Raw genomic sequence first — 19,368 nt, 5'->3', positions numbered from 1 at the left:
ATGATATAAATGATCTTAAGAAGCCTATGGATGATGGGACAAAGGGCAAACTAATTAAGCAGTAATACTCACTAGATACTATGTTGAAAATGAACTATACAATTTGTGGGATCAGGAGGGGAAAAAACTGGGAGAAAACAAGGTAAAAAGTGACAAAAAGGTGACTGTTCAAAAAAGAAATGTATTCATTACTTGACTTATGTAACTGTGACCCCTCTGTATGTCATCTTTACATTAAAAAAAAAAGAAGAAGAAGAAACCTATGGAGATGCAGTGGAGAATCAAAATACCTACTCTGATTATTCAAAAACACTTAAATCATCATGGTACTAGAAAATGAAGATGAGTTAATGGTTTTAAATAGCCTAAAAATGTAATGATCTTTCTATGGAATAGTTTCTATGGAATAGTTGATTCACATATTTGTTTTCCCATATGAAATTAAAGAATTTTTGTAGTACTTTGGTTTTGTAAAGAAAGATAAAATGACATCTAGAAGACATTATTCCATATGTGATTGAGATTGGTTCCTTATAAGCTAATAGTGTAGGTATCCTGACTACATTGTCCATGGAACATTTTATTTTGCTCAAATGGGAAAAGTTGAGTCAAGCTACACAAGACAAATAATGCTATCTGTATTAATAAAAACAGAAGAGAGAGAGAAAGAGAGGAGAAAGAGAAGCATACACAGAGAGAAAAAGGCAGAGAGAGGGGAAGAGAGACAGAGAAAAGAGAGATAGAGATATAGAGAAAAATAATTCAGGTCGAAACATGCATAATACTGAAAGATTATCAAAGAAAAATAACTTAAGATCTTTTTTCCTATATGTGGAAAATAAAATAGAATTATATTGTCATTATTTGTCATACAGATTGTTTTTCCATTATTACTCATAAAAATGAAACAAAATAGAGAACAAAAATAAGTCCTATACTCTGAAAGACCTTTATTAATTCAAAACTGATGGTTTTCAAATACAGTCCTCAAAGAAGAACCAGGGTGGCTTAGAATAGGATTCCTAAAGTCATCTCCTTTAAATCAAGCTTTTAAATCAATTATTATACACTATGAATTATTTGTATGTCTTTCCAAATGTAGTACAGTGATAAATAACCTCTTGTCACTGCCTGAAGAAATACCTGGAAGTTTCCTAGGAATTACTTTTATAAAAATGATGCAGTAAGTTTTGTACAAAATGTAGCTTTCTATAAACTTCTCACTTGATTAACAAAGAGGAAGTACTTTTCTCAGGGGGTAATTGTTTTGAATTGTGACTGAGTTAACTTTATTTGGTATAATTAGGAAACCCAATTATTATGTTCCCTTCTATTGAGTATCTTTGAACATTACTCTTTAGATTAAATATTGAAAGGTAATAAAAATAATATTAAATTATCTTTGTGATTTTAAAGGACTAGACAGATTATTCCTATGTGTTTAAAATACAGATTGTTGCCAGAGGATGAAAAAAATGACTTAATTAGATATGGATTAAATACATGTCTGATTACTTTTCTGGTTTTGATTAATAGGGTCCTCTTGGGATACCTGGCTCTTCAGGCTTTCCAGGAAATCCTGGGATGAAGGTAACTGAGTGACATATATCTGTGATACTTGATTGTAATGTTCCCCAACATTATTAGTTGAAAAGTATGAAAGTTATACTTTCATAAAGAAACACCTTAGAGTAATAGTTCCTTTACATGTGATGATAGGGGGACAAAACATATAATCTGTAGTTATAGCAAAAGTACTTTAGTCAAAGGCTCTAATACCAAAGAATTTATTATGTGGACTCTAGTGCCAAACAAATGAAACTGCTATAGGAAATAAAAGTTTTGAACCAAGTTGGAACTCTGTTCTGCAAGAGAGTGCCAGTGAGTAACCAACAGCAGAATGTAGTAAACAATAGGAGGTTGAAATAAAACTGGAAAGAGGCTGCTCTTTCACACAGTGCAGGCCATCACCCTCACATTCCCTTTGCAGCCAGCAGAGTGAGTCAGGTCACTGGCTTCCCATGTGGGAATGGGTTATTCTGCTTCCATTGCATTTGTAGAGTCACTATTTGTTCTTTTTCTCAGTACATTGGGGAAAACATTCAAGGATCACAGTAGAAAGATATTATATCAGATAAGACAATGAATTTTAAGCAACAAAGCTGGATTGCCTTTCACTCTCTGTGCCCCTTCATCCTAAAGGAGTTTCCTTGTCAGATTCAGGCTTAAGAAAATGTGTGTGTGGCTATGGCAGCCCTCTGACCCCTCTGAGCTTTGTCTTCTCAGGGAATTCTGTGTACGTAAAAGCATCTACGTCAATCTATAGCAGAGTACATAATGCAGCGGTTATCCTCATGATATACTCTCTTTTTATTACTTGTGCTATTCAAATTGAGTATGGACCTGGAAATGTAAAGAAACTGACATTTCTAATACTCTTTGAAACATGAGAACCATCCACCCAGATTATCATACATGATCTTGAATGCTGTCTGTAAACTCTGTGCCACAAGAAAGGGGTTACTATAAAATGATATCCTAGTTTTCAATCCCTTCATGGAGAATCCTTTTCCTTCCCTCTCTGATCTGTTCCCTGAAGTCCAAGTCCCCACCTCATTCTTCTTCTATTTCTCTTTTTCTCCCTCCTCTTCCTGTGTGTCTTACTCTATTTCATTCCATTCTTCTTTTCTCCCTCTCCTCTTTCCTTCCTTTATCTGTGGTGCTTCAGATCACACCTGGTGCCTCCCGCATGCTAAGCATGCAGAGTTCTATGCCTAGCCCTACACTACAGATCTTAATAGCACCGCTTCTTTCCCCAATCACCAAATATATCATTATACCAATATGCATAATTCTTTCATTTTTCCTATGACAGTCTCCACAAATAGCTTTGAGAGGAAAAGAAGAAAACAATACATACTTAATAAGCCTAGGCTTATTAGTTAACAGAAAGGAGTTTGTGCTCTTACTTAGAGTTTAAAACGACTAAGTAAGTTTCTTGGCAACCACTGCTTATACAATCATTGACTGTGGATTCTACTTTATACTGCTAGATCATTGTAAGACTGGTTCTTAGCTACTAAATGTTCTTTAGTAAAACTCAAACAGGTAGCAGAATTATCTCTCCCAGAAACTATTTTTCTGTCTGCCTCCTTACCCCCTCCCCTAGCCCAGCCACCATAAAATTCCTGGGTGATTGTTTTTACCTATAATTCTGTTGTTCCTATAAAATTCTGCTGTAGATTTAGTACAAGTGGGAGAGACCCTGTCTAGCAAACTGGGTTCAATCTCCAGTACAACCAGAACAAAAACAAAGAAACAACAAACAAAAAGTCCTTCATTATGGGAGAAATCAGCTCTTTACTATAACACTCATATGTTTCTTAAATTAATCTTTCCTTTGCCTCCATTAGGGAGAAGCAGGTCCCACTGGGGCAAGAGGTCCTGAAGGTCCCCAGGGACAGAGAGGTGAAACAGGGCCTCCAGGACCAGCAGGCTCTCAAGGCCTTCCTGTAAGTTCCTCAGATTTCTAAGAATCTAGTCCAGAAAGGCAGACATTAACTTATAACATCTGACAAATGCAATTTATTTTCCTATGTTTGTTTGAATTCTGAATGAGTGGTTAAAACTCACAAGAAAAAGAATCTCCTATGTTTCCTTCATGTTTTATCTATTTTATAGAAAAGCCAGCTAGTCACAAAAGTATTATGATATAACAATGGATATTTCTTTTTTTTTAACTATGCTTATTCCTGCTCTTGTGAGAGAAAGGAACGCAGGAATACAGCCCCACATCACCACAGCTTCCCACATACCCCCCAGACTTCAATACCTTTTTATTTACTTTTTAGGGTACAATGGGAACTGATGGTACCCCAGGTGCCAAAGGCCCTACGGTAAGTAACTGCCTTTATGCCACATGAGGTTCAGAGGGAAACAATCGTTTGGATATTGGCTGTAGCTTACTATCTACATATCTTATCCTTATGTCATTCTTGCTTTCCAACAGGGCTCCGCAGGGACCTCTGGTCCTCCTGGCTTGTCAGGGCCTCCCGGATCCCCTGGCCCTCAGGGCAGCACTGGACCTCAGGGAATTCGAGGGCAGCCGGTAATGCCTTTTGCAAAGAACTATTCTTCTTATTTTATTTTTTAATTGTGAAAATACCTTACGGAGGGTTTAAATTACATGGGCAAAGTAATGAGTACATTTCTTATCAAGCATTGTTGCTTCCTCCTTTGTTTCCCCTTCCCATCCCTTCTCGTCTCCCTCCCCAACCAGCCCCCCCCCCACCAAAGTTGTAAAGTTCGTTTTTCAACATAGCATCTTGTACATCTCATTGTTGCAATGGGTCCACCTGTATCCCTATTTAAACAATTTGTTTTTTCCCTTCCTCTCCACAAATTATACCAACATCAAATACAATGAAAACAAGGGTTATACTGTGGGGGAGGGATACACAAAGCAACAAAGAAATATCTTATAAATATGTTAGAAACAATAGCAAGAAAGAAAAAACATTTGAGTCCTTATCTTGGGGTTCATTTCGCCTAACATAAACTTATAGAACTATTATTCTTTAGTAGAACCCAACTAAGAGTACCCAGAGAAATATCATGTAAAGCGATACAATGAATGCATAGTAGATAATGTAACTTAACCTAATGAAGGAACTGGCTGAAAGAATTATAAAGTGAATGTTAAATGTTAATGTGTAACTTAGATGGTTAAACTCTAAGTTGGATATTATTACAATGTATTACACATTAATGTTTTCACATTAAATAATATGATCATAACATATTTAGAAGTTGTGCTTATGTAACTTTGTCTGATATCAGTAAAGATATTTTCATTCCACTACTACTTTGAACAGATATTTTGGATTGTGTTTCAAGTATTTTCGATCATACTGATAAATGCTTTTAAGGAATATGCCATATAATGAATGCTAGGTAATCTATGTCATTGACCTAATTTTGGCTGCCAGATTCAAATAACTGAGAAATTTTAATTATTATTGCATGCATAAAAAAACAAAATGCTTAAAAAAATTGCCTCCCTTGAAGACCACTATAAAATAAACTGTTGCCAAATCACACCATATTTTATAAAAATTCACACATCCTTTTAGATTTGCAAAGCATATAATGATTTCATTGTACTAATAATTTAGAGAAAATTCAATTGCTGAAAATTAAGGTTTATATTAATTACCTAGAGCTAGTTGAACTGCCCCTAGTTCTTTTTGTTTTTGCTCTTAGGTTTTGGCATCTGTTTTTTTCCATATGTATTTTTTATTGTAAAAATACTGTACAGAGGGGTTACAGTTACATGAGTAGGGTAATGAGTACATTTCCTATCAAGGATTGTTATCTCCTCCTTTGATTTTCGCCTACCATTCCTTCCCTCCCCATCTCTCCAACTCCTCCCGCGCCCCCCCCCCCCCAAGTTGTAAAGTTCATTTTCAACATAGTGTTTTGTACATCTTATTGTTACAATGGACCAACCTTTCCCTTTCCCTCCCCAAATTATAAAAATGCATATACAAGATGCAGGACACCAGATCAGATACAGTGAAAACAGGGGTTATACCATGAAGTAAAAACATACAAAAGAAACAAGAGAATAGCATAGTGTATTATAAGTATATTAAAAACAATAGCAAGAAAGAAAAAAAAAACACTTGTCTTGGGGTTCATTTCGCTTAACATCATCTTATATGGTCATATGTACATAGCTTTTGACCTTTGTTTTGCTTGTCTTAGACATGTATTAGTTATTGCAAATAAGGGAAACCATGGGACCCATGTTTCTTTGGGCTTGGTTTACTTTACTTAATGTTTTTTTCCAAGTCTTTCCATTTCCTAACAAATGCCCTGAGTTCTTATAACTGTTAATTTCTTATTTTAGGGTGATCCAGGAGTTCCAGGGTTCAAAGGAGAAGCTGGACCCAAAGGAGAACCAGTAAGCATTTGTTGCTTTAATGATAAGATAATCAATATTGTTTAGAAGTATATAATTCAGTATTCTCTCAGGTTTAAAATAAATAGAATTCATAATAGCTTGGGATGAAATAGTTTATTTAATACACTTTAAACTTTGTTAACAAGTTTATTACATGAGTCTTCCAACTACAACTCATTTGTCAAATAGTTCTTCCCTGGTAACTGTGTTTCTGTTTTAATAGGGGCCACATGGTATTCAGGGCCCAATAGGCCCACCAGGTGAAGAAGGCAAAAGAGGTCCTCGAGGCGATCCAGGAACAGTTGGTCCTCCAGGCCCAATGGGAGAAAGGGTAAACTTGAACAATACAACACGTCCTTATAGTTGTGGGAGAATTGCAGGAATAAATTTTGAGTAATAAAGAAAATTAAAGCAGTCAAGAGAAATGACACAGGTGCCTTGAAGGGTGTAGTATGGTTTTTCGGTATCTAAACTGTCTACTCGCGATTTGTTCAGCTACTATTGGTCCAATGCCTGCCAGTTTGCAACTTAGGATATGTTCATGAAACCTGTGGTAGAGACTAGTAATGAGTTTATTTTGATAGAGACATACAGCAAATCAATAGATGAATAAAACAATAATAATAATAGGTGCTCTATACATTTGATAAAAATGGGATGACATCATGTAGAGTAGTTTCAGTTGTAAGACAGTAAAATGATGTTATATTGTTAGATAGTTAAGAAATAGAGTCCTCCTCGAAGACAGTATTTTGGCTGAAACATGAACAAGATGAACCTGAAAAGGAACTTGGAGGAAACATTTTTAGCAGAGAAAAATGGTAACTGCTGAGCTGTGAGGGGGGTGGATGGAGGCGAAGTGCAGGATTTGACACTTTTGAAAATTAAATGAGTTTTCTGTGACTAGCATGTAAGGAAACAAGTCTGAAAACAACAATAATTTCATATTTATACAGAGTTTCAGAGAAATCAATGGCTTCTAATACAAGACAATACTAATGTATGTTGTTAACACCTATAGGTAGTGATTTGGACTCACAATTCATATTAGTTTTCCTTTGTGTTTAATTTTACAATGAATTATGAGGAATATTTTTTTATTTCAACCATGCACCAGTGTCTGATGACTGTAACCCTAGCTACTTGAAAGGTTGAGTTCCAGAAGATATTAATTCAAAGCCAGTCTGGAAAGAAAAATCTGGGAGACTCATCTCCAAAAAGTCTAGCAAAAAGCAGGGCTAGCAGGAAAGTGATAGAGCACCAGTTGAGCAAGGTTCTCGAGTTAAAAAAAAAAACCACAAACATTTAGTACTTACATATTCCTCAAAATTTGAATTTCTTTCTATCAGATTCTTTTTCCTCATACTTATCTGTTATGTTGGTTTCATTACTGCTAAAACTTAGGAGCTGAAAGTAAAAAACAACACATTCATTACAAAACTCTCAGCAATAATTAAGAATCCCATCTTGATACTCTTTGTAGGGTGCTCCTGGCAATCGTGGTTTTCCAGGTTCTGATGGCTTACCTGGACCAAAGGTGAGATTACTACACTCTTGCTGATACTAGTGTTCCACAAGTTTCCATCTATTAGTGTGGATGACATGGAACTGAACCACTTGAGTCTAGTTCTATAAAGACTTTGGATGCAGAGATCAGGCCTATCTACATGTCTTTGGTAACTTTTTTCCCCATAAAGAGTTCTAGGGACAAAGGATGATGGTTAGAAGAAAATGGGATCTTGTTTTCATACTTTCTATAGAAATTCCTGAGAAGAAAATATCATTTAATTAAAATTTTAGACCCTTTCAAAGTTCTGATTTTTAAGGAAAACTCTCAATTATTTGAATGAAGCTTTAACTCCAGCTTTCATTACTTCGTGAGGGAAAAATGGTGTTATAAAGAATGCAAGCTAAAACCAATGTTCAGTGAGAAATTATTTGTATTTTAGTGTATATTTTAACCTCTACTTGCTTTGGTTTCCTGTATCCCTTTTATCCTAACTTGTCCACTTTGCTTTGAAATAGGGTGCTCAAGGAGAACGGGGTCCTGTGGGTTCTTCAGGACCCAAAGGAGGACAGGGGGACCCAGGGCGTCCGGGTGAACCTGGACTTCCCGGTGCCCGGGTGAGTACACTGCTATTACCTGGCACATCACCGGCACCCCAGAAGAAATCCTCCTGAGCATGGAAATTTGTAGTTTTCTGGGATTATAAAAAAATTAGTTTGTTTTTACTACATGGAACATTTGTTTTCATGTTTTCTAATATATTTTTAGATGTTGGTTTGTTAGTTGGGTTATGTATACAAAGCACAGTAATTTCTCTTCCCTTCTCAAGGAAGTATGTGTCAATAGCTTTACCACTTGACAGCAGGAAAAGTTGTTTTTAATTTTTACATTTATTGTTGAAAAATGGGTTTGATCTTTGACACAGAATTCTTGATAAGTTTCCTGAATAGTTTCATTTAACAAAATTGCATTTGAAAGTTACTTGCACTACAAAAGGGACTTTCTATTTAGTTGTCAACAATACAACATTACATTTCCTGGTTAGAGTCTGTACATCCATTCATTCATCAGCAAATTGACAATTGCTTTTCATTTTCAGGGTCTGACAGGAAATCCTGGTGTGCAAGGTCCTGAAGGAAAACTTGGACCATTGGTAAATGACTTAAATAAAAGCCTATAACCTTTGGCCTTTTGAACAGACATAAATTTAAATTTATTTGATCATGAAGATGTTGGTCATGTTTACATATTTTAAGTTATATATTTAAGTCCTCACTAGAAACAAATTCTTAGAATCTATGTATTTTTAGGTAAAAATATATAGATAAAATTTAAGTTGAATGCTTAAGGTTGAAATTTCTCCAGTGGAAAAGTTGAAATGATATATTTCAACACTGGAAAAATTATTCTACTAGTAATAGTCTTATTTCCTGGCATCTTTCCAATTTTGCATGTTGAAGACATAAGTAGGTATGAATGCTGACAGCTTGTGTATTCTGAGATCTTCCCTTATAATAGAATGTGTAAACTAGGAACCCTAAACATTCATTACCACAAAGCAGAGTACATGAAAGAAGGAAAATAACTCCTGTGAGTATGGGGATGTTAAGCAATGTGAAGATGAGACTTAGGTGTACCATATCCTCTATTCTAAATACTCTCAGTACTTCAGCAATTCTCTAATAAGCAAACGACATTCAACACTTTTGATTCATTGAGATAAAAACATGGAATAATTTCAAATTTATATGAGTGAAATAAGCCAGTCTCATGAAGGCAAATGTGTGTTTTCTCTCATTTGTTCAATCTGGGACTGGAAAACATAAGGAATAAGGTCATGAAAACAAAAGGGAAATTACATAAGTAGAAGTAGAAGGGAAAAGGAAAATTAGGAAAGGGATAGGAAAGAATAATAGAGTGGGTAAATATGATCAAAATTCATTATATGCATGAATAGAATCTCATAATGAAAACTTTTATTTTGTGTGGTGACTGTATACTAGTAAAAAGAAATTGCACATGTATATAGTAGACAAACATATATATTTATAATAAGTAAATACAAGTGACAGTGTGTTATATATGTCACTTACATGCTTCCTGTTAATGCTGTAGGGTGCTTCAGGGGAAGATGGCCGACCAGGGCCTCCAGGCTCCATAGGAATCAGAGGGCAGCCTGGGAGTATGGGTCTTCCTGGACCCAAAGGTAGCAGTGTGAGTATGATGTAAAATATTAACCATCTCATCAGAATCCTCATTTGGAGATCAAGATATATTTTTAGCAAGTTCAATGAACTGATTGAATATAATTTTGAATATTTTCAATTTGTTAATTAGGGTGACCCTGGAAAGCCTGGAGAAGCAGGAAATGCTGGTGTTCCTGGGCAGAGGGTAACTTTCTATGTTCACTTAAAGAATAACAAATGCAGAAATCTACACAAATTCTCTCCGCCTCATGTCACAGATTATCTCTGTGTGTTACTAGGGTGCTCCTGGCAAAGATGGTGAAGTTGGCCCTTCCGGTCCTGTGGGTCCCCCGGTATGTGATCTCTTAAATGGCAATGTGTATATGTCTAATCTCTATAATGGTTCTTATTCAAAATATTACTCATGAATAAGTACTGAGGGAAAAGAATGAGAATGAATTTGATGATGATTTTTAATTATAGCTTCTGCTATCATCTGCTTTTCTAGATAAAATTATAGGTGTCATATAAAACTTTTTAAAAGTCTAATGTCAAAAAGGTACTTCATCATATGTCATAGTTGAAGAATATACCAAGGAAAATATGTTTTGCTAATAATATTTTATAATGTATTTTATTTAAAATATTTAAACATAGGATTATACCTAGACCCTTCCAATAACATAGCCTATGAAAGTTATTTAAACTGGATGGTTTTGAAAGCATAACATGCTATGAGGTTAGGTTTTCATTTTAGGATTTTAAAATGTCAGAAATATTTTGGCGTATTTATTTGTTTTTGGGTGGAGCAGTTTAAATATCTTTCTAAAATATTTCTTTGTTTTCTTTGGTCATCCTAGTTTTGAAATCATGATTAATAATTCTTAGAATAAACAATGGAAATATTAATTACCCTTTAATAGATATATATCTATATAACAACAAAGGCTTTTCCAATTCTACTTTTCCATATTTACAATTTCCATATTTACAATTCCATATTTACAATTTCCATATTTACATTTTAGATTTACATAAAAAGTAAATATGTACCATCAGACTCTCCCTGGTTTTAGAGGGTGTGTTTTTAACAGCAGGGACTTGAGATGATAACATTGGATGATTCTTGTTAATTATTTATTATCTAGTGAACTTAGGAAGCATGACTGAGGGGTAAAGAAGAGATCCATAACACTTCGATATTCACAGACACAAAAAGCATGTGTAACTATCTGACGCTGTTTGTGGTTTCTGTTACTTCCTGACTTAGGGTCTCGCGGGAGAAAGAGGAGAGCAGGGCCCTCCAGGCCCCACTGGCTTTCAGGTAACTCTGATTTCTATTTTTTTTCTTGAATTAAATGGGTTTTGAATGCCTTTTATAATACAAAAAAGTAATATCAAGTGATGTGAGATTTCTCAACTCTTCAAATCACTCAAACTTCAGAATAGACAACTGGATAAAGATCAAACATTGTTGTGCAAATATGACAAATTGACTTTCTTTGGAAACAGAGTAAGCCACAAATTATTAAATTGAAAGTAATAGAATGTCCATATATTTGAACCATTTTGCTGTTATTATAAGGTATATCTAGTTTTATTGGCATAATCACCAAAATTTTTGACAAATTAACATTATTTGCTACATATCTTGTACTTGCTAATTATTTAACAGCATTAGTAGTCCTAATTTGTGAAAAAAAAATTCAGAACTGACTTCCAGTGATATTTCAGTAGGCTCAGATACTGTTTCTTAGATCTGTAGAACATTACAAACAAAAGTATCCTAATGCTATAGTTTTCATTTTTGGCAAATTGTGTGTAAATTAAATGAAAATCTCACCCTATCAATAGACTAGCTCTGTCTTTTCGTAAGTGTATTTTGTTTCTTAATGTGTATAGAGACTATTCTTTTTAAAGCTTTACATGTCCACTTGCTTGAAGTGAAGTCTGTATAAATTATAAAAGGTGAACTTTTAACATTGGTAATCTGTGAATCTTTCACAGCATCAAAATTTTGTTTTCTTACTTTTGTTTTAGGGTCTCCCTGGACCCCCAGGGCCTCCTGGTGAAGGGGGGAAGCCAGGTGACCAGGTATAATTTTAATTAATCATCATCATAGTAATAATATTAAAATGATAATATGAAAACAGTAGATGGTTGGCACAACATATGGGTGTTTGAAGTGAAGCTCTGTTTTCTTTATGTGTTGTATCTCTTCCTATGTTCTGTGTTGTATTATTATTTGAGCTTTATAGACTAGGAAAACGAGGCACATAGATGTTAGATAACGTTCCCAAAGTCATACACCTGATATGATTGGGACAGAAGTTGTCTTTTCCCATATGTATTGTATCATAATTACAGTTGTACTAGCTGACATTACAGTTAGGAAAATATATAACTGCTGAGTTCTACATTTATTGGCACATAAATTTATTTTCTCTGAATAATTCACTTGTTTGTTACTATTTATCAAGTCCATTCCATGGATTTGGCTTACTAAATACCAGTCTTTTCTACCTGATCAAATTGAATAAGGACCTTGTCCTAAACTACAAAACAGTAAGAGATAGAGAATATAGGGAAGACAAATATAATAGCAACATGTTTTAAAGGCAATAGTAAATGAGGTTGTATATATGTGGAAACATGGAAGATTTATTTAAATCAGAATTGAGAGTTTAGAGAAATGTGAATTATGAATGATGGGAAACCTGAAAGTAATAGTACTCTAGGAAATGAGACTAGTAAGTATAAAAGTTTGTTGACCGATTTCCATCAATAAAACTTGTCAGTAAATCAAGAGTGCGTAATACTGAAAAGGGTAGATTTGACACTGGAGTTGTGAATCAGGGATCAGATTGAAAGTTTCCATTTGTTCTTCATTGTTAGAGTAATGGAAAAGTGATGAAAGGGGTATTAATTGGGAGAACACCATCAGATTTGGATTTTAGGATATCCATGAAATTGCAGGACAAGCCATATTAGAAGGCGGTAAGATTCTTATCTTCAATTAGCCACCATAAACCAGAAGTGGAGCTGTGGTTCAAAATTACAGTAGAGTGTTGTCCTTGAGCAAAAAAGTTCAGAAACAGCACCCAGTCCCTGAGTTCAAGCCCCACAACCGACCCCCCTTCCCCCAAAAAGTTTTAGTTTAGACTTCGCTGACTGTACTAGTTTAAATTCACAATTCCTAGGAGAGCTGTTTCTTTCTATACATTATATGCTTGAGAAATGTTTACTAAGTTAAGTATAATTGAATTGGTTCTTTTGAATGACAAGCTGGTGTTTGACTTTTCTATTCCTTCCCTGTTTAAACTTTTTCATATTCCATTGGGAAATAAATAGAATATATTCTTTTGTCTCTAAAACAAAACAAATCTAATGCTCCATCTTTGTGAGAGAATTATTTTATCTTTCTCTTTCCAAAAGTCAAACGTTCAAGTAATATACATTTTTTCTTCAAATATTACTTCTATTTATTATATACGATATTGCCTCATTTAGGAAAGTGTACATATATTCATTCTTTTCTATTATGGACTTCTTTAGTCTTCTAATAGTACACTAATAACAATTGAATGCATGATCTGGAAAGATTCCTAATAAATGACTAAAAACTAGCTCAAAGCTTTTTTTCCCTTCATTTAAAAAAAATTAAATTTATAGGGTGTTCCTGGAGATCCTGGAGCAGTTGGCCCACTAGGACCTAGAGTAAGTAATTTTGTTTCATAATTCACTTTGTTTTCCCTTCAACTTAAAAAGGCATCTTTAATCTTAAAGGGGGCTTTATTCAAGCATTCTATTTGTAGGCTAGCGGGAAATCATCTTGTAAGAAATACTTTATCTCAAGATACTCTTTTTATCTAAAGATACTCTACCATACTCTTTAAATTTATGACTTAGCACTAAAATAATAAAATAGAACTTTAGTAATGAGCCATTTCTAAATTTTTTCTCTATTAGGAAAAGTTATGTTACAGAAATATTTTGACCCATTTTTAGCTATGGAATTTTGATTGTGTCAACTTTGTAATGTTATGTTAGGGTGAGCGAGGCAATCCTGGAGAAAGAGGAGAACCTGGAATAACTGGACTCCCCGGTGAGAAAGGAATGGCCGGGGGACATGGTCCGGATGGTCCAAAAGTAAGTAGAATGATGATCTGAATGTTGTAAACTTCTAAAACATTTTCCTATAAGAAACATTGGATGGTACTAGAATGTGTATTTCTTGGTTTTCCAAGATGACTCAATTTTATCACTTTCTCTTTCCATAATTTTTTAAAGAAAAAAATGGTCAGAAACAGATATTTATTTGAATTAAATTCTTTTAGAATAGGTGATCCTGCACATTGTTCATTAATTCACTCATTCAGCTGCCTATCAAAGCCAGGCTCTTTTTATTTTATTTTATATTTTGGTTTTTTTGAATTTTTTTTGAATTTTATTTTATTTGTGAACATACTGTACAGAGGGGTTACAATTACATGGGCAAGATAATGCATACATTTCTTACCAAGCATTGCAGCCTCCTCCTTTGTTTACCCTTCACCTTCCTTCCCAGAGCCAGGCTCTTTTTAAAAAATACTTTTTTGTTGTAAAAATAATGTACAGAGGAGTTACAATTACATGAGTAAGGTCATGAGTACAATTCCTATCAAGCATTGTTGCCTACTCCTTTGTTTTTCTCCTACCATCCCTTTTTCCCTCCCCCAAACTATTCCCCCCCTCGCCTCGCTTTCTCCCTGAAGTTGTAAAGTTCATTTTCAACATAATGTCTTGTACAGCTCATTGTTCCAATGGGTCAGCCTGTATCCCTATTTAAGCGTCTTGTTTTTTCCCTTCCCATCCCCAAATTAGAAAAATGTATATACAAGATGCAGGACACCAGAATCAAATACAGTGAAAGCAGAGGTTACACTGTGGGGGAGGAACATACCAAAGAAACAAAAACAAATCACATAGTCCATAAATTTTTAATTAGTTCCTAACTAGAACTTTTACTGGCAACTAAAGAGAGCTTAAAAAATCTGGGATGACTCTCATGGTGTTGGGCACTTAATGATCCAGTCCCTTATACATGCTTATTGGGGATATTAACTTTTGTTAAAGCCTCCCATGAATAAGCAGAGACAACAAAGAGAAAATTACATAATTTATTAGGAGATATTCCTAATCAAATGTTCCATTTTCCTTGTGTTTGGTTCCCAAATTTCTACTTTCTATATAAAAATAGTCACTTTTTGAGTCTGAAAGTATAATACATCATAAGGCAAAATCAGTATCCTTTCCTTTGAAGTGCTATTTCATGATTGATAGAAGATAATATATCCAATTTTATTTATTTATTTATTTATTTATTTTGTCGGTCGTGGGGCTTGAACTCTGGGCCTGGGCGCTGTCCCTCAGCTCTTCAGCTCAAGGCGAGCGCTCTACCACTTGAGCTACAGCGCCACTTCCGGTTTTCTGGTGGTTTATTGGAGATAGGAGTCTCACGGTTTCTCCTGCCCGGGCTGGCTTTGAACCGCGATCCTCAGATCTCAGCCTCCTGAGTAGCTAGGATTACAGGCGTGAGCCACCAGCGCCCGGCAATATATCCAATTTTAGTATGCATAACTGAAGTAGAATTTTTTCTTATGATAATATGAGAATCCTTAATACCTTTAGGGCCCAGAACAATTGAATAAGCTAAGTTGAATTTAATTACTAAGTTATCTGGAAAAGCAACTAAATACTGCAGGCCCCCTAAAAAAAAAAAAACTGAAATCTTTCTTTTCATCAAATACAAGATCATTCTTATCTGGAAGCTAGTAGCTCATGCCTATAATCCTTAGGAGGCTGAGATCTGAGGATCATGGTTTGAAAATCCAGCCTGGGCAGGAAAGTCTGTGGACTCTTATTTCCAATTCAGTACCAAAACCTAGAAATGGATCTCTGGCTTAGTTGGAGAGTTCTAGCTGTTAGAAAAAACAAACAAACAAATAACAACAACAACAACAAACAGCTCAGGGACAGTGCTCATCCTAACTTCAAGTCTCGGGATCAGAATACACACACACACACACACACACACACACACACACACAAACACACACACAAATAAATACATATATAAATAAGATCTACCTTCTTTATTAGTATCATTATATATGGGAAACAAAAGAAAAACACATTATTTTAATTTTAATTTTTGTTCAATTTTCTCTCAAGAAAAAAATAGAAACATAAACCAAAAAGCAAAAAACAATTCAGATTTTTTTTTAATCTCAAAACTTCAGCTCAGAGACAACCGTCCATAATGCAAAGTACAAGTACTAAGCCAAACTATGTGAAATTTCTGACATCCAACTGTTTTTTTTTAATCTTCAAAATCATTAATTTCATATAGTTCAGTCTTAACATACTGAAATTGTCACTCATTACCTGTTTGCATTAGGGCAGCCCAGGTCCATCTGGGACCGTAGGAGATACAGGCCCACCTGGTCTTCAGGGTATGCCAGGAGAAAGAGGAATTGCGGGAACTCCTGGACCCAAAGGTGACAGAGTAAGTCTATTTTATTTTCTAGTTCATTCTTTAGACTTTCTAATGATAATGATTTCTGGGGCAAGCTTTTACTTTTATCAACAAGCTATCAGTGAATTCCAAGTTATTTGTATATTTATTCTCCTAACATATTTATTGAAAAAATGCACAGATGTGATTGTAGATTCAAGAAACAACCATGAAGACAGCCTTTAAGCTCTTCTCCTCAGGAAGGTTTTTTCATACATGTAGGGAACAGCCAATTGAAGTAAAAAATGGTGTTTCTTGTGTTTTTTCAGGGTGGTATAGGAGAGAAAGGTGCTGAAGGAACAGCTGGAAATGATGGAGCAAGGGTGAGTGAGACATGCGCATTCTTCTAGCTGGGCTAGAAAACATTCTAATGATCGTATGAACTTGCTTCAGTTTTTCAAAATGAAGTTAATTTTTGTCCTACTGTAATTAATTGTAAGTGAAATAAGTATCTTTGTCTGATTCACACTAAATCTCAAATGCCATCATTCTAATCTTGATTTCCAAGTAAACAGGATTAGGTCATTGTTGAAAGAACAAAATAATATATACCTTTTTTTTGGCCTTTGGATTAGGTGATTTCAACAAATGAGCTCACTCTATTTTTTCTTTATAACCATTATAATTTATATTCAATGATCATTTAAAATGAGTTGGTGTGAAACTCCTTCCAACACAGGCAAAGAGAATTGTATAATAATGGAAGTTCTAATGTGTTTCTCAATGTACAAGATAACAGAATTATACTACTGTGAATAATTATTAATGTTTTTTATGCCAATTGTGGGGCCTGACCTCTGGGCCTGGGCGCTGTCCCCCAGCTCTTCAGCTGTAAACCAGCGCTCTACCATTTGAGCCTCAGCCCCATTTCTGGCTTTTTCTGCTTATGTGGTGCTGAGGAATCGAACCTAGGGCCTTATGCATGCAAGGCAAGCACTCTACCACTGAGCCACCTTCCCAGCCCATTATTAATGTTTTTAATCAATAAATTTCACAATTTAAATGTCAAGAGAGATGGTAATGCAAAAAATTAATACACTTTTTAGAAGCAGACATTTAATAAGCTTTTAGTCTTCAAAATCAGCTGACATTTGCCATTCCAAGGATAATCAGACTAGAAGGACAATATTTACAAATATGATTGAATTCCATATTTGTGTGATTAGTCACAGTGGCTCAAACATCCAGTATTTTCTGGAACAGTTTCTGCTATTTCATGAACTATTTCTGTTCAGTAAGATATAGTTTCTGTTAGTTGTAAGTATGCTTTAGAAATATGAACTGTTCCAATTCTCTCTGGAATGAATTAATTAAAAATAGAAAGAAAGAGAGAGGAGGGAGGGAGGAAGAAAGTGGGGGGTTCTGCGGATGTAGCTTAGTGATAGAGTGCTTGCCTAGCATGCATGAAGCCCTGGGTTTGTTTCCTCAGTACCACATATACAGAAAAAGCCATAGTGGCACTTTGGCTCAAGTGGTACAGTACTAGCCTTGAGCAAAAGAAGCTAAAGGATAGTGCCCAACCCTGAATTCAAACCCCAGGACTGGCAAAATAAAAAAGGAGAGAGAGATAGAGGAAGAAAGGGTGGAAGGAAGGAAGGAAGGGAGGAAGGAAGGAAGGTAGGTAGGAAGAAAGGAAAAGAAAGAGAAAGAGAGGGAAGGAGGAAGGAAGAAAGTGAGAAAGAGGAAGACAAGAAGGAAGAAAGGAAGGGAAAAAGGAAAGAAAATGAAATTAGCAAGACTTCATTTTTAAATCAAAGTTAATGTCTATTGTTATATGATTTAAGAGTAGATTACAAAGCAATAGCATATACTCAAATTTCAAATAAATATTAACAGACTAATAATAGGATTTCTGTTCAAATAACCTATATTCAAAGTAGATATTATAATCTATGTTCAAATTTCAAAGTAGAAGTTAACAAATTTTAAACAGGCTAAGAAACTGAAACATTGTCTAAGGATAACTAATATTGAAAAACAGCTCATGTATTCATGTTAAGCTAAGTGAGCTTGTAACATTCTGCAGAAAAAATCTGGAAATTGTATTGGACCAAACAGAAATTCTGGAAACTCTACACTTTATATTATTTATTGTAGATAATGACTAAAATAGCAGGTAAATTATAATAACTTTTGTTTGTTTAAACATGACAATTTTTATATACTATTTTTTGTTTGCTTAAAAGTGACAATTTTTATATAATCTTTTTTCTAATATATTTATGTTTTGTTAATTGACAGGGTCTTCCTGGTCCCTTGGGCCCCCCAGGCCCTGCAGGTCCGACTGGAGAAAAGGTAAGTAAGTCAAACTGTTATTTTGTATACTTAAAATGAGGAAAGCTCATGTTTCCTCTTCCAGAAAATTCTGGGTCTGAGAAAGGCCATCTCAGAATTATCTCTCATATCTATCTACACATGGTACCCAGTATTGTTCAATGGTTTTGTTTCCTACTGCTTGGGACAATGACCACCAAAAATGTACTTTCTAGGGTGAATCTGGTCCTCGAGGTTTAGTTGGCCCACCTGGATCCCGTGGCAATCCTGTAAGTAATAGTATTTTGATATTCTTTGTTATGAAAATTAGCCACACCAAACAATTCATTATTTATTTGCTTATTTTTATATCAATCTATCTATATATCTAACTATCTTCTAATTTCCATGCCTTTTAACTTTTAGTTTTTGAATTACACTTTAAAATATTTTAGGGGTATGAAGTATAGATGGACAATTTGTTTGCCAAATAATTAAGAAACTTTTTGACACTCGTGAACTCTGAACTCTTGTTTAATAACCTATACATTAGTATCATTTTTAATGATACTTCTCAATCAATGTGTCTAATGTCTATAGATACAGTTAGCTGCACAAAATTTTTATAAACCTATTTTAAAATATTCTTATTTACAATAATAATGTATGAAAGTTTAATAATCTTTATTTTCTCTTAGGGTTCTCGTGGTGAAAATGGCCCAACCGGGGCTGTTGGTTTTGCGGGACCTCAGGTATACTTTTCACATATCTCTAATTTACAAATTAACAATGTTCTTGTATATAAAGTAGTTTAAATATTATTATCATTTTTAAGTTACATTAAAATTTCTGAACAGTTTTCTAGGCATTATTCTCATTTTCAATATACTTTTCACAGGTG

At 34.6% G+C, this 19,368-nt stretch overlaps 1 protein-coding gene across 1 annotated transcript in view; it reads left to right on the top strand.

Annotated features, from left to right (window-relative positions):
* The window catches only part of Col5a2 (collagen type V alpha 2 chain), a 138,067-nt gene that overhangs the window by 97,642 nt on the left and 21,057 nt on the right, over positions 1-19,368 (top strand). Inside the window, exons 18-38 of the mRNA XM_069995626.1 lie at positions 1,537-1,590; positions 3,414-3,512; positions 3,852-3,896; positions 4,010-4,108; positions 5,912-5,965; positions 6,189-6,296; positions 7,449-7,502; positions 7,991-8,089; positions 8,572-8,625; positions 9,588-9,686; positions 9,810-9,863; positions 9,958-10,011; positions 10,929-10,982; positions 11,699-11,752; positions 13,331-13,375; positions 13,709-13,807; positions 16,098-16,205; positions 16,484-16,537; positions 18,456-18,509; positions 18,704-18,757; positions 19,166-19,219. Coding sequence (XP_069851727.1) covers positions 1,537-1,590; positions 3,414-3,512; positions 3,852-3,896; positions 4,010-4,108; positions 5,912-5,965; positions 6,189-6,296; positions 7,449-7,502; positions 7,991-8,089; positions 8,572-8,625; positions 9,588-9,686; positions 9,810-9,863; positions 9,958-10,011; positions 10,929-10,982; positions 11,699-11,752; positions 13,331-13,375; positions 13,709-13,807; positions 16,098-16,205; positions 16,484-16,537; positions 18,456-18,509; positions 18,704-18,757; positions 19,166-19,219 — 1,449 coding nt within the window. The remainder of the gene's footprint in view (positions 1-1,536; positions 1,591-3,413; positions 3,513-3,851; positions 3,897-4,009; positions 4,109-5,911; positions 5,966-6,188; positions 6,297-7,448; positions 7,503-7,990; positions 8,090-8,571; positions 8,626-9,587; positions 9,687-9,809; positions 9,864-9,957; positions 10,012-10,928; positions 10,983-11,698; positions 11,753-13,330; positions 13,376-13,708; positions 13,808-16,097; positions 16,206-16,483; positions 16,538-18,455; positions 18,510-18,703; positions 18,758-19,165; positions 19,220-19,368) is intronic.

The sequence above is a fragment of the Dipodomys merriami genome, unplaced genomic scaffold (genome assembly GCF_024711535.1).
Source record: "Dipodomys merriami isolate MVZ:Mamm:240054 unplaced genomic scaffold, mDipMer1.0.p SCAF_49, whole genome shotgun sequence".
Classification (NCBI taxonomy): domain Eukaryota; kingdom Metazoa; phylum Chordata; class Mammalia; order Rodentia; family Heteromyidae; genus Dipodomys; species Dipodomys merriami.
The sequence above is the reverse complement of the archived record's forward strand: the minus strand, read 5'-3'. Positions and strand labels throughout refer to the sequence as shown.